At 33.4% G+C, this 16,966-nt stretch overlaps 1 protein-coding gene across 2 annotated transcripts; it reads left to right on the top strand.

Annotated features, from left to right (window-relative positions):
• The first annotated feature begins 6,773 nt into the window (after positions 1–6,773).
• On the top strand, positions 6,774–15,720 carry LOC136347204 (uncharacterized). Of its 2 annotated transcripts, XM_066296963.1 has the most exons (7): positions 7,274–7,408; positions 7,566–7,625; positions 11,142–11,314; positions 14,113–14,204; positions 14,303–14,516; positions 14,775–15,021; positions 15,487–15,720. In XM_066296963.1, exons 3-7 carry the CDS (start codon positions 11,182–11,184, stop codon positions 15,662–15,664), a joined length of 864 nt encoding a protein of 287 aa, XP_066153060.1. In that variant the 5' UTR covers positions 7,274–7,408; positions 7,566–7,625; positions 11,142–11,181; the 3' UTR covers positions 15,665–15,720. The 2 variants fall into 2 exon arrangements, with proteins under 2 accessions (XP_066153059.1, XP_066153060.1); XM_066296962.1 differs by lacking the exon at positions 7,566–7,625 and having other exon boundaries at positions 6,774–7,408.
• Positions 15,721–16,966: the final 1,246 nt, after the last annotated feature.

Genomic DNA, 16,966 nt, shown 5'->3' with positions numbered 1-16,966 from the left:
GATAATTTCGATTCCTTCTTAATGTAATTTTTATTTCGCTTTATATTAATTTTTTTATATTTTTAAATATAAAAGTAATTTTGAAAAATTTAAAAATATTGCTGAATGAAAGACGGTACGATGTGAAATAAAAGGGCTGTGACGCACATAAAATTCATGGCGGGTCCTTAAATGCAATGACCAATAAATCATCGTAATTCGAACCTTTTATGTTCAAACTTACTGATGTTAAGGTGATTTATGGGTGTTTGCACGTCCGGTTTAAGGAACCTTTTATTGACCACAACTAGAATTGCAAAAGGAACAAGAGTACATTTCTGCATTATCTCCCGTTTTCACTTGGTCTTCTGAAATTCACTCCCATATGACACAGTTGAAAGTGCACGTGAATTTTTCCATAGTATCAGATATCTTCACATTTAGAAACGACCCTTTTTGAAACCCTCCTGTTTGTTTTAATAGAAGAACTAATATCAAGTCCTGTATTTGAAATTGTTTGACCTTTGGAAACTTAGATAGTCATTATCTTTCGTTGAAGCATGACAGACCAGAAAGCGAAACATGCTTATCGCTCAGTTATGCCAAATTCGATGTTATATGGGACGTTTACTGGTAGACTCAAGTTTCTGACCTGACCCTCTTCAACGCTGGAACCACCTGAATAACGAGCTGTTCACTCTTTTTGGATTTGGTTCGTTAAGAAAAAAACAGCGAAATGAATTGGCATAGCAATGACACAATGTGATTTTAAGTACTTTTTTCATCCAGAAATGTGCGATTTTTTTTTACCTTAAATATTACCAGATTATTAAGTTAATTTAAGTGAGTTAAGTTACCTCTAGTACGTCATCTAGAATTTTTAAATTCTTGACGGTTATCACAATAATTCTAGATAAACGCACTTTCCTTCGTAATTAGGTGGAAGATGTGTTTTGAGCGATCTAATCGAACTTCCTTTAAACGGTTCTGTGAATTATCGGTCTCATGACGTTAATAACTACATCTATTTGCACAATTTTAACGAGATTAAAAAGTCCTACAGATTTGTTAGTGTACTCGATATTAGCTCATTAACACGTTACAGGCAGCTCATTAAATTTATCAAAGTATTCATTAAAACAGTCGCACTATTAGATGCCTTAAACTGAAGATTCACACGCAGTCACGTTTTAACAGAATAATTGATAAACCTTTATTACGTCCCAATTATATAATGAAAATGAGTTAAGTGTAGGTATTGAGATACTTTAAAAAAATTTTATGTTTCAGTATGCGTCGAATTGAGTCTCTTAAGAAAACCTTCTCTAACTCTGTTTTTTCTTTCTAATATGTTTTTTCCCTTCTTTCTTTTTAATTTTTGTTCTCAATTTTTCTACGTTCCTCATCGCACAGGGATATCAGGAAAAATAATGTGTGAAACTCATTAGGAAAGGATTTCGTTTTCCTAATATTGCCATTTACAATAGCCATGATAACTAGTGCCTTCGAAATAACGGATCGAGAGTAATTTGAGAAAATTAGGCACGTACCTACTTCTGTTCATCCAAGAAGGTGTTAACAGGCAGACAACAGAAAAACATGAAGTTATTTAAAATTTTATCAATTATATACATAATTGTACAGTGTGTTTGGCGGGAGCCGTGGCGCCGGTTTTGAAGGCTTTCTTCATTAATGCTATTCATTCATGATTTCAAGTCACACAGCAGGGCACTTCCCTTAGTGACCTGTGTGATTTGCCTTTATTCTTTGGTAAGGTCTCACAAGTATTTACAGGTAGGTAATTCTATGTAATAGCTACATTGGTTTGAATTTACCCCGGGAAGATTAAATCACTCGAACTTTTGAAGATGAAAATCTACGTTGAGACTCTGTCTTCATGGTAAACTTAGTGAAAACCGTATTTTGGTGTTTATCGCGGTTTCAAAGCCACGTGAAAGGCACTTTTTCGTAAACTCGTTTTTTTTCAAAATATCCGTAATTTTTTTCCTATTCATAATTTTTTTCATGAAAGAAATTATAGTTTTCCAAGTGAGACAGGTTTTACATTCATTCACGAGGAAAAGCGCAAGAACCGTTTTTAGCACAAGATTGGTTTCAGTACTATCCTCGAACGTGCTAAAAGCTTTCGGAAAACACCCTGTATCTTCGAAACGGCGCAAGATAATAAAAATCCTCAAGTATCGAAATGAATGTTATTTATCCCGACTAAGGTTACTACTTTCTCATTAAAAATGTTTGATTTTAGCCACTGTAACGTCGGAAAATATTTGCAAAAACTTTCACAATAATTAACTTTCCCATTAGGACGAACCTATGCAAATAGTTAAATACGCATAATGCAAACAAAGTTACTAATGACAATAGCACTAATGCGGCTGCCGTCGGATTAGTCAAGCCACTTACTGGCACTGCCTGTCCATATCATCCTAAGTCCAATATATCAATGCTGTCAACTTTACCAAAAATGTAATATTCATTATATCATACTGGGAACCAGTATTTCCAGTTTGTTAATCGTTGAAAATACACCTTTCTATTAAGGTCTTCGGATATTTCTCGACAAGCGCGCGGAAAAGGGTACTTTTCCAGGTTCCAAACGGAATTCGAGTTGAATTTTGAGTCAGCGTTGCAATGCAGTTTAGAAAAAGAAGAGCTGGCGTTAGGATAATATAATAATCCATTATGCATTAAAGTTTCGACGTGTACACATTACTATGACTTCGAGGTTACATTTAAATCTATAAATTTATAAAATTACAATATGCTTTTGAGACATTTTTGCCGATTAGCCCGCTAACCCACTGTGTTATAAAATTGATATTAATCGCGGTAATAAGGAGCGGACGAAAAAGGGAGTAAAAACATGGGAATTGGTCTAATCTAGGGGTCCACCAACTTCTTGGACACAACGCAGCATGTGAACATTTACAATTATGGGTGGGCCGCATGTAAAATTTTATACGAAAATAATATTAATTAATTTGTTTTATTTTTTATTATTTATGACGAAAAATAAAATTATGAAAAAAAAAATACAAATAAACACAGGTATTAATGCGGTTGGTGTGCTGGTTTTGCAAATCTTTCAATTATTTAAATTTTTTTCTTTTTTTTTCTTTTTTTATTTAAATTTTTTCTATATTTGTTGCCGATTTAGGAACACCAATGGTAAAAAAACCTTTCAAATGATTGTTATTAGTCAGTTTTTGACGGTTTTTTGATCTTATATATTTATCTATAGAAAAAGTTTACTCACAGCCGTAAATTGTTCCAAAAATAGAAATTATTTGTCTACTAACGCTTCTGATGTTGCTACAATAGTTTTGGCAACAAAGAATAAAGTTGATTAAATTTTCATTTTTAAACGGGGAATTCGTAGTGCCCTTTAATTACAAATCGGTCAATCTCATTAGAATATGCTTCAAGTGGATTTTGGAGCAAAATCAACATGCTTCCGTATTTACCAAAATCTTTATACTATATGTAGCACGTTTTCTAGCACTGCAATTTTCTCAATGCAACTTTGAGCTGAAAACGTAAATTCCTTTAGCATAATTTTCTGAAAATTGTCACAAGGTCGAAAACGTGTATAATTACTTTGTTGCAACTGCTACTTGAAAAAGAGTAATTTTGTTTGAAATACTTTTAATACGGAAAAAAGTTTATATAGAAGTTTTCCTTTTCCTAGTAAGTTTACATTAAGAGAGTTAAGACGCTCAGTAATGTCAATAAAAAATGCTAGATCCCACAAACACATAGGATCGGAAAGTTCTCGCAGAAGTCTTAATTTCTTTAATAATAAATACATCAGTTCCGTTTCGTGACTCAGAGAGGCGATCTAGCACTTTTCCGCTATTACACCATCGCATTTTAGCATGGTACACTAAGTCGTCATACTCGGATTCATTAAGCTCAAAAAAACTTCTAAATCGTTCACAATTAAGTCCAGCTTTTCTTATGAAATTTACCATGGAAACAATGATAGTTATCACGTGAATTAAGGTATGTGTTATTCGACCTAAAGCCTGTTGATGTGTAACACAATGAGATTTTAGAGGTGCCACAGAACATTTCGATTTAAATGAATTGTTAATTAAATCGGTATTAAAACCGAATGTATTTTCCGCACCGTCGGTAGTTGCGCATGTAAGCTTTTTCAAATTTGATTTCAACTCCACGGTTTTAACATTTATTTATCCTTTTATTGACAATAAAGTAGCTTTATCAACATTTAATTGTTATTTTTTATAACGTGTCTTTCCACCCATTCCAAAAGTTATCAATCATAAAATCTAGGACACCCCTTACTGGACCGTTTATCATAACTTGTAATATAATACGTGCAAGCAACCTTTATATTAGGACTAAATCTATTACGTGACATAGAAAAGAGAACACCCCGTAAAAATGGTTTTATTTAAATAATTTTTGGCATGCATCTTTCTTATGCTAAAACTAATGCTTTATTAAAAAATTGAAAACGTTTAATTGTTAAAAACCAAAAAAAAATTAATACTTTATTAGTCCTCCGCAGTGTCTTATACATTTCTATACATGTTTCGGCATGGATTTAATGAGATGATTAATGTCTTCTTGGTCTATCCCATTCTAAGCTAACTGCACAGCTTGACATAGCGCCGCTGGGGTTGGTGGGGGAAAGGGTAAATTATGCAACCGTGTACCTACAATATCTCATGCATATTCAATGGGTGAGAAATCTGGGGATTAAGGTGGCTAAAGTAGGAAATTTAATGCATTTTGTTGAAATAAATCCGTAGTCACTCTAGCCACATGTGGTCGTGCATCATTTACATTTACAAAAGTAACTCTTGATTACTTATTCATTTAGATATACAGAATGTCCTATTTAAAGCTGTGATTGAAGATTACTCAAAAACTGTACATTGTATGGAAAAAAAATCAAATAAAAGTTGTCCGATAAAGAGGGAGACATGTCATGAAGATAGTGATTTTAGCCAAAACGTCATTTTAAGGTCATTTCAAAGGCAATTTTTTTTCAAATGACAACCTGATATTTTTTTAAAGATCCTCGTAGACCATCAAAAAATTAATATTTTTTATTTGAACAATTTTTCATTAGACATTTTGTTGTAGAGTTATTTTTGATTTTTGTCTAATTTTTGAAGTAGTCGAAATTATTATCATTTATTAAAAAAATATATTTGCAATGCATATTTTGTTTAAAATTGTTGGAAATTATGAGTATATTTAGTGGAAATTGGAATTAACAAGACAAAAATGAAGTAACCGACTTTACCTATAAACGGTAGAAATACTACTGCACTACAAGAATTGTGAAAGATTACAAGAAATATTTCCCTATTTATATACACGTGAATCATCTTGGTGCGTACACAACATGAGTCAACCATGCCGAAATTATTATTTATCTATTACTATTTAGATTCTAGTTTTGTACATAGATTTGTAATTTAACAAACCCAACAAAATTTTATAACAATCCTTCTATCTAATAACAAAAATTATTGATATGAAAAAAATTTTTAAATTTCCTCTTGACGTTACACAGAATAAAGAATTCTTTTTAGATAAGAGTTGAGACGTATTTGGAACAGGAAGGAGATTCTTTTGAACATATACCTCCATAATTTTCTCAAATTATGATTTTAAATTAATTTGCCAAATTAAAAATTAAAAAGAACAATTCTGTATTAAAGCGTCTAATAAAAAAATGTTTAAAATAAAAGATATTAATTTTTTGAAAGCTTACAAGGATCTGTAAAAAAATAGAGGGTTGCTATTTGAAACAAAAAGTGCTCTTGGAATGACCTTAAAGTGACGTTTTGGCTAAGTCACTATCTTCGCGACATGTCCCCCTATTGACTGGGCAACTTTTATTTCAAACTTTTTTTCATACTATGTATTATTTTTGAGTAATCTCCAAACACATCTTTAAATGGAACCCTATGTATATGCCATATAATGGATAAAAATACGTAGGTCCAATTTGTCGGGTTTGTGTATATATATCTTGTTGAGATTAAATTAATACATGCCCAGAAAATATGCATTTTTTCTTCTATGTTTGTTAATCCGAATCATTCGGTAGTCCAAATGAGGCCGGGCAATTCAGTATTCGGATTAGAGGTTGTACTGCATTAAAACATGGTACAATCCTTCACCATTAGGTCAGGAACAGATGATAAAACATTCCTGTACAATTCACAATAAATGGGAAGATACGTAAATATTACAAAGAAATTAAGAAATGAATGAAGAAAGATGCGAGATACATGTTTTTTATACTGAATTGTTCATTAAAGCTAAAGGTATTCATTCAGTTAAATGTGATCCCCACATAAATGGTGTTAACGGAAAACGCGAAAAACTTCTACTCAAGATTATTGTAATCTTATATAGGATCATATAGGGGCAATTTAGGTCAAAATAACATTTTTTTCGACGTTTTCTTTTTTATTTTTCTACTGAGGTTTTTAATTCATGATTCTTACTAAAACAGTATTTACGAATTTTTCTCATGTTATTCCTATTTAAATAAAACTAATCAAAGGACCTTGACTTTCTCGCTTCAGGTACACTTTTTAAAACTTGAGAATGATACGAAAATATCAATCAGTCCTCAGTGTTGCTACATTCAATAAACAAAATGAAACAAATGGAACAGCTGATACGAATGACGTCTTTGACACGTGCCACGCTGTCGTTACCATAAGGTTCGCCCCTTATTTGGTCCCGACCGTTTTCCCCTTGATTTTATAATGTTATAAAATGTGTTGAACAGTGAGAATAAGATTTTCTAACCATTTAACGTGGAAAATTGAATTTTTCGGTAAACCAAAGTTGCCAAAAATTTTATTCTTACTCTCTTTCATTCTTATAGAATCACGGCTCAGTATCCAGATTCTTGAAGATCGACTAAGTTTCAGAAAAAATAGCGTTTAGATATAACCGCTAATAATTCTTAAGGAAATATTACTTAACAAAACAATTAAATTTGTTGAATGACATTGAATCGATCTTATAGAATCCGACAACTGTGCCCTGTCGGTTGTCTTACTGTTTGAAATATCAAATTTTCATTTTGTGTTTTGGCTACTCTAATTTTTTAATTTTAGCTTTCTCTGTGTTGTTACTCTGTACTATGTGCTATCATGTTATCATGCAATTATTGAGATAATTATATCGTGAGCAAGGTTCCTTGTTAATTAGTTTGTTCATGGCAGTGAATGAGTTAAAGCTAATTAAACACTTTATTTTATCTATCCTATATGAATATAGCGGGAACACTATTTCCAATTGATTATAAATTATGTCACGTTGTCCTGTTTCGACATTTGCATCATTTCAAATTCCGAAAATTTTCACTTTCAGTACTAGTGTTAACTCATTATCAAAAAATTGTAAGGTAAGTGTATAGACAATAATCCTTCCTCAAAAATCATTTCAAGTAGGTGCCAAATTAAGAAAGTTTAGGGTCAAATTATTAGTGTGTGATTAAATTTAGCATCAAGCTAGTAAAGGATCTGACCCTTGGTCTGAGTAATATTAAGGTTATATTCCAGAGTTATGTGGAAATAAGCTTGCAGTTCAAGTTGAAGGCACATTGATAATTGGACCTTTAGGTAAGAGTTAAGACTATGAACTAGGGTGAATTGAAATGAGTGGGCCCATAATTGCCCTTGCACCATGATATACTGTACCTCAATATCTTTTACAATTCACTTTGCAGATTTAATTTCTTAGGAAAATCAATAATATGGCTAAATCAAATTTTGTCAAAGTCCAACGGTTGGATTTGCAATCTTTCTTGTTTCTAAAATCTTGAAGAATAAGGAAAGCGGTTCCTTTTAAGTGCATGTAGGATCAGGAAATGAGTACACTAGTGTTCTCATCTTCTACGCACAGTACACTTGCAATGTAGTTGCCAGATTGATATTGCACATGTCAGATCATAGCTGACAGTGCCCAGTATACAGTGATGTAATCAATTACAATTGTACCTTATCGAGATTTACTAGATATTATGTGATTTATTCTGAAAAGGTCCCAACCTGACGTGTGCCCTTAAGCAGGCTAGGCCCAAGTACTCGTTTTAGTAGCATTCCCTCTCATTCACATCTCATTGTAACTTTGTAACAACAGCTAGTATCTCTTTAGCAAGAGAATTGAAGACTTCATTATCTTCTAAGTCGTTATGACCAGGCAAATTAATGTTTCGGTACTGATATTACCTATATTTCCCAAGGAACTTGAGCAATTTTGGATACAGAATAGCATTCAGTATCATAGCCAAGAAAAAGGATACTTTCTTAAACACTCTGAGAGGGTCATATGACTCCGACAAAGTCAATTTGTCTCTCACAAGGGGTAACTTAAAGTGTAATGTTGCAGGAATCTGATGTATACTATTCCAGTTTTGATCTTCAAGGGGTTTGTTTGACGAGACATGAAGAGACCTTGGTACCTCAGACATAAAGTTATTGTCTCTAAATGTAATTTTCAACTATTTTAATTGCATTTAAGATGCAATTAGCGCGGTAACAACAATCTTCTAGAATAATCAAAAGAAATGTTTTTGAGGTTATGATGAAAGAAAAGAATGAACATCTGGGAAAGAAAACCTTCAATGTCATTGCTTTGTCCTTCTCTGAGTAGTGCGATTTGGAAATTGGAGATAAAGATGATTATATGAAACGTTAGTCGTATATAACCCATATTGGCGTCCTTGTCCAGTTTACGTCTAAAGTTTTCCTAGTCTGTCTTACATATGGTGATTCATTGACCTACATTCCTTCAGGGCTATCTCTTTCTTACATAACACATCCCCTTTAATCGTTGATAGAACACTTAACTGTGGAATGTGTGGAATGCATGTGAGTTCTGGGAAACCGGATATATCCGGTTTTTTGCTCTATTTATTTTTAAAGGAATGCGGTCAGCTGCATGTAATAAAGGGAGTTTTAGGACAGTTTTAAATTAATTTTTCGGAAAACTGGAAAAGATAAATATACAAAAATTTAAATTATTGGAATCAGTTCGAAGAGGGCTAGCTGATGAACACATAAATTAAATGTGTTTTCAGGAAAAATTCTTATCGACCGTTTGGTCTTCCTGACTTTATTACAAGGGCACCGCCTGTTTTGAACACCTTATTAGAATATGGTAAACATTTTAATGACACTGTGGTGAGACAATTGAGGTTTCCGAGTTAAACAGAATCAAGAGTCGAGTTCATATCAATTCACCTTTTTCATAATAATGAAATGTTTGTTCAAAGTCTTAGAACCAGCAGCCTCGAGAGTAAAATTATCGAACATATATAAACACCGACAAATAGGACTCGTTTGAACGAACAAATAGGAAGTACAGGGTGTCCTAGAATCAGAGGGTCAACGCTTAACCACATATTCATGTTCAAAAATATATCGATTTATGGTGATATATTTATACACGATGTTTAAAAAAAAAACGGGTGAATCCCTAACTCAGTTATTTATGAAAGGATTTTGATGAGCTAAAAACCAAACAAAATGGTATTATTTAGACTACTAAGTAACGTTAAAGTTGATTTTTTAACGCAATTTCTTATGCTTCAGAAGTCAACTTTTTCAACGAATTTCAAATAGAATTGCAAGTTTTTGTATTAGATTTTTTGATAGAAAATATTTTTCTGAATTTAACGACGTTAATGTCGAAATAATTTTTAACTGAAAATATATGAAAAATTTGAATACTCTCAGTTGTGTAGTCATTTGCGACATTCTGTGATCATCTGCATTTCGTTTCACTTTATCCTATGGTATCATCTTGTACAGAGTTGCCTGGCGCCATGGGCAAGTGGCGCCCATATGATACCGCGCGAGAAGGAACCAGATAAAGCCGTCCTTAACTATTGGAATCGCGTCATTTTTCTTCATAATTTTCTGTGAGCACTTATGCTGCAAGTTGGGCTATTATAAATTAGTTTTTAGTATACAATAAAAAAATTATTAGCGTTATTTGAAAAAAAAATTATCGGCGACAATTATAAAGTAGCAATTTCGATAAATACTTTGTCAAATCCAGGAAATAATCCTATTTGTGATATTCAGACCAATGTATTAGTACGGACAAAAAATTTAAAAAATAAAATTTTTTCAGTTAAAAATGATTTTAATATTAATTTGTCACACATTATTAAATTCCGTTAGTCAATAGTCGTGTTCGACCTACCTGCAAAATGCAAAACTTAAAAGAAATGTGACTTTGAGAGGCTCTGTGTATTTCCAGGAGACAATTCATATATGAATATATTACCATGAATTGATATATTTCTGACCAAGGAATGAATGTATAAGCCTTGACACCTTCAGTCTGGGACACCCTCTATATTCAACGTTAGAGTGATAAACGATTCTTTGCGAATGTGAGAATTTTTATGTTTTCTAAATATCGAGGCTTTTAAAGAAGAGAATTAAAAAACATCAAAATTAATATTAGAAAGCAAATATCCCTTCAAGGCGCACTTTAATTGCTACTCCGCAATGAACCGACTTCAGCTTTTAGCCGGATTACTGATACCCACAGAATGTGAATTAGTTATAGGGAGTAGGACAAAAGTTATAACTAACTGTAAAGCTACTGAGTAAAAAAAAAGGAAAACTTCCTATATCTCGAGAATGAATTGAGGTTTACCTACGATATATTGATGAATTTCATTCATAGTGAAGTTCTTTAACCCCTCTTACCGTATACACAGTTAAATTTAAATCACCCTGTACATGAGCTGTAAGACTTTCTTTGCCCACAGTCAATAGCAAAGTTCGTCCGTTTACTTCTTCGAAGTAGTTAATGGTTTGCGGTCTTTTCACTGATTGCAGTTGCTTATTACAGATAGATAGAAAAGAAAATTGAGAATAAATGGAATTTTGTTTGAATAGGACAGCTCAAAAAAGACATTGGTTGTCCAAACGGCGAACATGTAATGCAAATAGCAAATGAATCAATCAAACTGCAAACATGTGAGGTGGAGGGCGAACGTGTAAACTGAATATCTAAGTTGCAGAAACAGAATTTTCCTGGCATTTCTGGAGAGAATGGACTCAAGGGACACTGCCTAACAAACCTGACTTTAATGGTTTTTTTTGTTTATTTTATAGAAATTATGGAATAGTTCCTATTAAATCCATCATAAGGAAAATGAGTGATAGGGTAGATATTACGTCAGACTCATCAGTGCCCTTTCATGGGAAAGGAGATAGATATGAAGGCATAACTATTGCCTCAGATAAGGAACAATGCAACCTAGATGTCTTTCCTGATAAGCTTAAAAGTATGTTTATGGATTTTTTTTAATATTATAGTTTTATCATAAGATTTTTCCTATTGTTTATTATTTTAATAATTTTCTCAGATCTTGTTATTAAGAATTCTTCAATAATAGTTAGTATTGGCAAACGAGTTGAGGATGTCCGGAATTAACGTAAGAAAACGATCATTTTCACGGTGGTCTTGGCCTCTTCCTTAAGCATCGAAATCACCCTGTTTTGATGAAAAGTTTGCAAACTTTCGTATGTCAGTAAATCGTCCCTAAAACGCCATACCCACCCTCCATTTTACGTGGATACTTGTTTTTTTTTTTTAGTTATTATTTTGAAACTTGCACACGTAGTTTCTCTGATGAAATTTTCTACACAAAAATATTCTTACAATAACTCGGAATACCTCGCAGTACTTTAAAATACAGTAAAAGTCTTGAATGGCAAAGTCGATTATAACGACAAATCCCATATAGCGCCGGAAATTCGAACGTTTCGTTGGATTTGCATTTACTCCATTGTAAGAAAGTCGCTTTTAACGTCCGCAAAAAAGGCAATTTTGGTGGTTTGCTAGCCGGCTATAATGACGCTTCGGGATACAGTATAATAGTTGTAGTATAAAGTCAGCACTGTCAGCATTCTTTGAAAAGTCATTCAATGCTTTTTAAAAGCATTTTTTAAAAGGCAATGGCTTTAGTGACTTTATAGACAAAATCCCAGAAATGTCTTTTTATATACATACATATCTCACCCACCTATGTATGGTTGTGGTTCTTCTGCGATTTTTTTTTTTAAATTACTAAAACGCCTTTTTTTTTTGTATATGTTTCGGTGTCTTCGTGGAATTTCTAATTAATTGCTGGTGGTGTTGACTTTATATTTCCATTACTTTAAATGCACAAAGTAGCTATTCCTTAGAGCAATTTACCGACACTAAGTAACTAAAACTGCAACAAAGGAGTTCGTTCGTTTAAGCCATAGAATCTGAGTTTTTTTATGTGCCGATATTTTAATTTATGTTTTGTGTCACTAAATGGCTCAAAGAAATGGATTTTTTTTTATAAAAGAGTGTAAAGGGAATAGGAATTCTCGGGAAAATTCTTGAATTGTGAACGAGGACTGTATAAACACAAGATAATAAATACCATTGAAAATGAGTGGCTTCGAAAGGAAAGAAGTAAAGGATCAGCAATTAATGGTCCAATACTGCAGGCAGAAGCGGAACACTCACAATATAATGAAAAAAGGCCCGGAATATTAATGCTCAGAAAGCTGGATTAAACGCTTCCGTCCAACACATAACATTGTATATGGAAAAATCACTGATAAAGCTGCTCGTGTACGAGTTGCAGCAAGGAAAACTGGATCAAAACTGTGTGGCCAGAAACTCGAAAAAATCATTAGAATGACGAGATTTTTAACGCAAATGAAATGCCTCATACATTTATTAAAAAAAAAACCTGCATGACGTCAGATCTGTTTATAAAAGTTTTGCAAGACTGAACCAAAACGAAATAAAAAAAATTTTCCCTTCTTGGACAACTCTCCAGCGCACCCAAAAATGTCAAATTTAGAGAATATTATCTCTTAATATATTCCACTAAATACTACATCAGTTCTACAGCCGGTTTGACCAGGGTGTCTTAAGATCAATGAATGTTAATTTCAGGAGGCTTCAGCTCATGAATATTATTGAAAACAATCAGCAAACGATGAGCGTGCTATTAATCTTTTGAATGCAACATCAATTATTTCTGAAGCATCGAACCAGGGTATCACCCCAAACAATCTAGAATTTTTTCGTTTTAGACATGCAGGTTCACAACTGGCACCATCTCCGTTTAACTGAGGTGGCGAGAAGGATAAAGATAGATTTTGAAAAAGGAGATGATGTGCCTCTTGCTATGACAAAAGAAAACTCTGCATTGCCAGATGAGTTACGGATTGATTTTGTAAATTATGATTTTCACTTAGAAACAAGTAGTGCCTTGTCTGAGGAGCAAATTGCAAACCAGGTGCTCATCATTCAAAAAATTCAAGATGAAATCGATGAAGACTTTGAGGTTGGTGAAGATTTTAAGCTAACATCGGCTGTAGAAGACTTACAGCTCCACAACCCTGAACAGTTTTGCGCTACACAGGTATTCCAGCGAGAAAATGCCTGCGAGTGAAATGAGTTCTGTAGAGAAAAAAATTTAATTGGTTTATTTTGACTTAAGTTGCAAGGAATCGAACAAAAATTAGAGAATATATTGATTAATAATGAGTTTTTGCTGTACATAAATATAAATAAATTAGAAGCTATATAGAATATTTTACGTTTTATTATTTACGTTATTAATTTATTAATTAAGTTATTAATTTTTTTAAATAAATTTTTGGGTTTCGTTCATTTTTTTTTTAATAACCAAAAAAACAAGTTTTAACGTAACGATTGGGTATAATGTCTCTTTTTACTCGTCTCGTTATACGCCGTGGTTATATGCGACTTTCTCCGTACCTTCAAATATGAACCTCTGAATCGCTTGGAAGTACCTCGAGCGTTTTAGGAACTTTGATGTCCAAAGGAACGAGAAAAATTTGATTTGATCCTCACAGATAATTCTCAGGTGTGCAAAAAAAATAAACTAAAGACAAAAAAGCCGGTGAAATAGAGAAATATAAATATTTAGTGAAGTTAATGTTGCACTTTAGCGATCGCTCTACTGATAGTAAAACCATTTAACGCCAACTGAAGAAGAAACATGTAGTTTAATATTATATCTCTATTTGTGGGAATCACATACAAGATACTGCACCCTTTTGATTACAGATTCCTTAGAACTATGGAAGAACACCAAAAAACGAGCAGTTTGGTTCAAAGTATATTTAGATCAAAGTGATTGGGTTCCCATATTGGTAAAGGTATGCTTGAATTTTATAATTCATTATTTGCGACCAGGTGGTTGCGTCAGAACGAGGCACCTTGCCGGGTTTTCATACATTTGATATATTTTTTTTAGAATGGCTTTAAGTACCATCATGCCAAAAAAGACTATGTTATGTTATACGTGTGGTTGTCGAGTAGCGAAATTGATAATGTACCACCATACGCCCACACCATGATTGGGGTAGGTGCTGTGGTGGTCAACGAGAGCGACCAAGTTTTGGTGGTTAAAGAGAAATATTTTTATAAAGAACCGTTGTGGAAGTTACCCGGGGGATACGTGGAACCAGGTATTTGGTCTAATCAAATATTATTGGTGCTTTATCACTACCATGAATTCATCAATCGCTCATCTCGTCATCATGGTTTGTTTATGTTTGTGCCTGTGTTAGTGTTAATGATGGGATTCGTTAAAAAACAGTGCAATGTTTTATTTAAGATTTTACAGAGTGTAGGAATTTCGGGAACTGCAAGAGTCCAAGGTTATTTAAATGGAATGGAATAGTTTTTTGACTTTCTTTGTAAACCAACGTACGTATGAATTTCAGGGGAGAACTTGGTAGATGCGTCTATTCGAGAGGTATTGGAGGAAACTGGAATTCAAACCGAATTTGTATCAGTTCTGACAGTGCGACACGGGCATGGAGGAATGTTTGGTTGCTCAGATATTTATATTGTGCTTAATCTTAAAGCACTTACCAATAACATTAGCAAATGTGACAGAGAGATCGCTGATTGCCAATGGATGGATATTGAGAAATATCTGTCACATCCTCAAATTCATGAATTAAATAGGTAAAATGGATGGGCGGGAGAAGATCTTGTTTGAAAAAATACCAAAACAGCTGAATTTAGTTATGGAGTTTGGTGGACAACAATTGGTTCGTTAATGCCTTAAATTTTTGAGTCAAATTAGTTTAATTTTTGCCTTTTTAAGGCTCCGTATTTTTCAAACTGGTTTGTTCGATTCTCATCGAAAAATTTCTAAATTAACTAATAATGTTCCCGGATTTTATCGCGTCTTCTACGGAAATTATCTTGTTGGTAAATTTGCCTAGACTTGGCTTTTCGGACCATTAGGAAGGCAAAATTTGCGTGAGATTATATTTTTTGCTTCAAAACGTACCCTGAACCCTAAAGAAACTTAAGGCCTTCCCCGTCGTTTAGACAAGATATTTTCCTATCCATTAGGCAGGTTTTATGCCGTGCGCTGTGGATTGGGGACACACTATTCAACAAGAGACACGTTTCTAATTGTAGGTTTTTTGTGAGCAAACTTCAACATCATAAAAAACATGATTTGAAAATCGATTGCCATTATGGCGTTCACCAAGTGTTGAATAAGCCTTTCACGGTGTACTCGGCGTTCAAAGGAGATGATCAAGAGGAATATCAGAAAATCCCATTTAGCTCGATATCGGGAAGCAGTAAAGATTAATATTTAGATGTTGTATCTCTTTACTGGGAAATACATTCTATTTTTGTTACAGTTTAGTTCGTGTATTATTTACCTGAAAATCCTCTTTGCATAATTAACAAAAGTGTATTTTTAAAATTTTATGTAAATTTTAAACCCGATCTTAAAACCTGTGGAGGAAACGAAAAAGCACAGCAGAAAATTAGCCACTGTAGATAGGGGATTACTACTTAAAAGTAAGGAACTAAGGTAAAATACAAGCGTTAGTTGCTGTTTCTGGTTAACGAAAATACCAGAAAGTAAGTAAAATAACTGGCGAGCATTAATATAAAGAAAATACTAAAGTTCCAACTCACAGTGAACTGGTATAAGGAATTGAAACGTGGAATTGTTGATTTAAGGAATGCCGGTGGCACTTCAATATTTCTGTGGGCGAAATACAAGTATAGAAACTTCGGGGCATTTGATTTATATTGACCTATAATTGAAAAACTCAAATGGCCGCGACGATGTCCAGATCTGACGTCGCTCGATTTTTTTTTGTGGAGTTACGTAAAAGGTTTCAGTTACAAAATAGACCATAAACTTGATAAAATTTACGTCTTAGAATTCCAACAGACTTAGAACTAATCACAGAAGCGAAGCTGGATAATTGCATAAGAGAAATGACCGAGTCATTGCCAAATTGTCACTGGAGCTCGATTTGAGCATTTATCGTAGGAATTTCAATTTTGTTTGATGTAATAGTGAGTTACTTTATTTTGCATCCAATAACTTTATTTTTTTTTGAAGAAGTTGAATGTCCAACTTCAGCTTTAAGAGAACTGTTATATCCCTTATTGATTTAGCATTCGTTCGATGCACTCCAGGATGCGGCATGGAAATCGAGCGTTTTTGAAATAATTATAGAATCATTGGTTTTCGGTATACACATATATAATTTATTTTTTTATAACAATAGCACAATCGAAGCAAACAGCATGGTCGAAAACACAGGATTTTATAGTCGCGAATAGAAAATTACATCTGATATATATGCTGTGTATTCTCGTCAACGCAACATTGAAGACGCTCGAAACAATTGGCTTTCACACTTTCCAACAGGTCTTCGTTGGTTTCGGTGATTCGATATCCTATCGCTTGTTTTAATTCTTCTAATGTACGAGACTTAGCCTCGTAATCGCGTGTCTCGAAATAGCCCCATATAAAGAAATCACTTAGAGAAAGGTCAGGCGATTGCGGAGGCCATGAAATGTCACGAAATCTGACTGCATTCACAGACTTACCACTCCTAACAAAACTACCACGTTCGATGTTCTAACC

Source organism: Euwallacea fornicatus, chromosome 27, assembly GCF_040115645.1.
Source record: "Euwallacea fornicatus isolate EFF26 chromosome 27, ASM4011564v1, whole genome shotgun sequence".
NCBI classification, from domain to species: domain Eukaryota; kingdom Metazoa; phylum Arthropoda; class Insecta; order Coleoptera; family Curculionidae; genus Euwallacea; species Euwallacea fornicatus.
The sequence above is the reverse complement of the archived record's forward strand: the minus strand, read 5'-3'. Positions and strand labels throughout refer to the sequence as shown.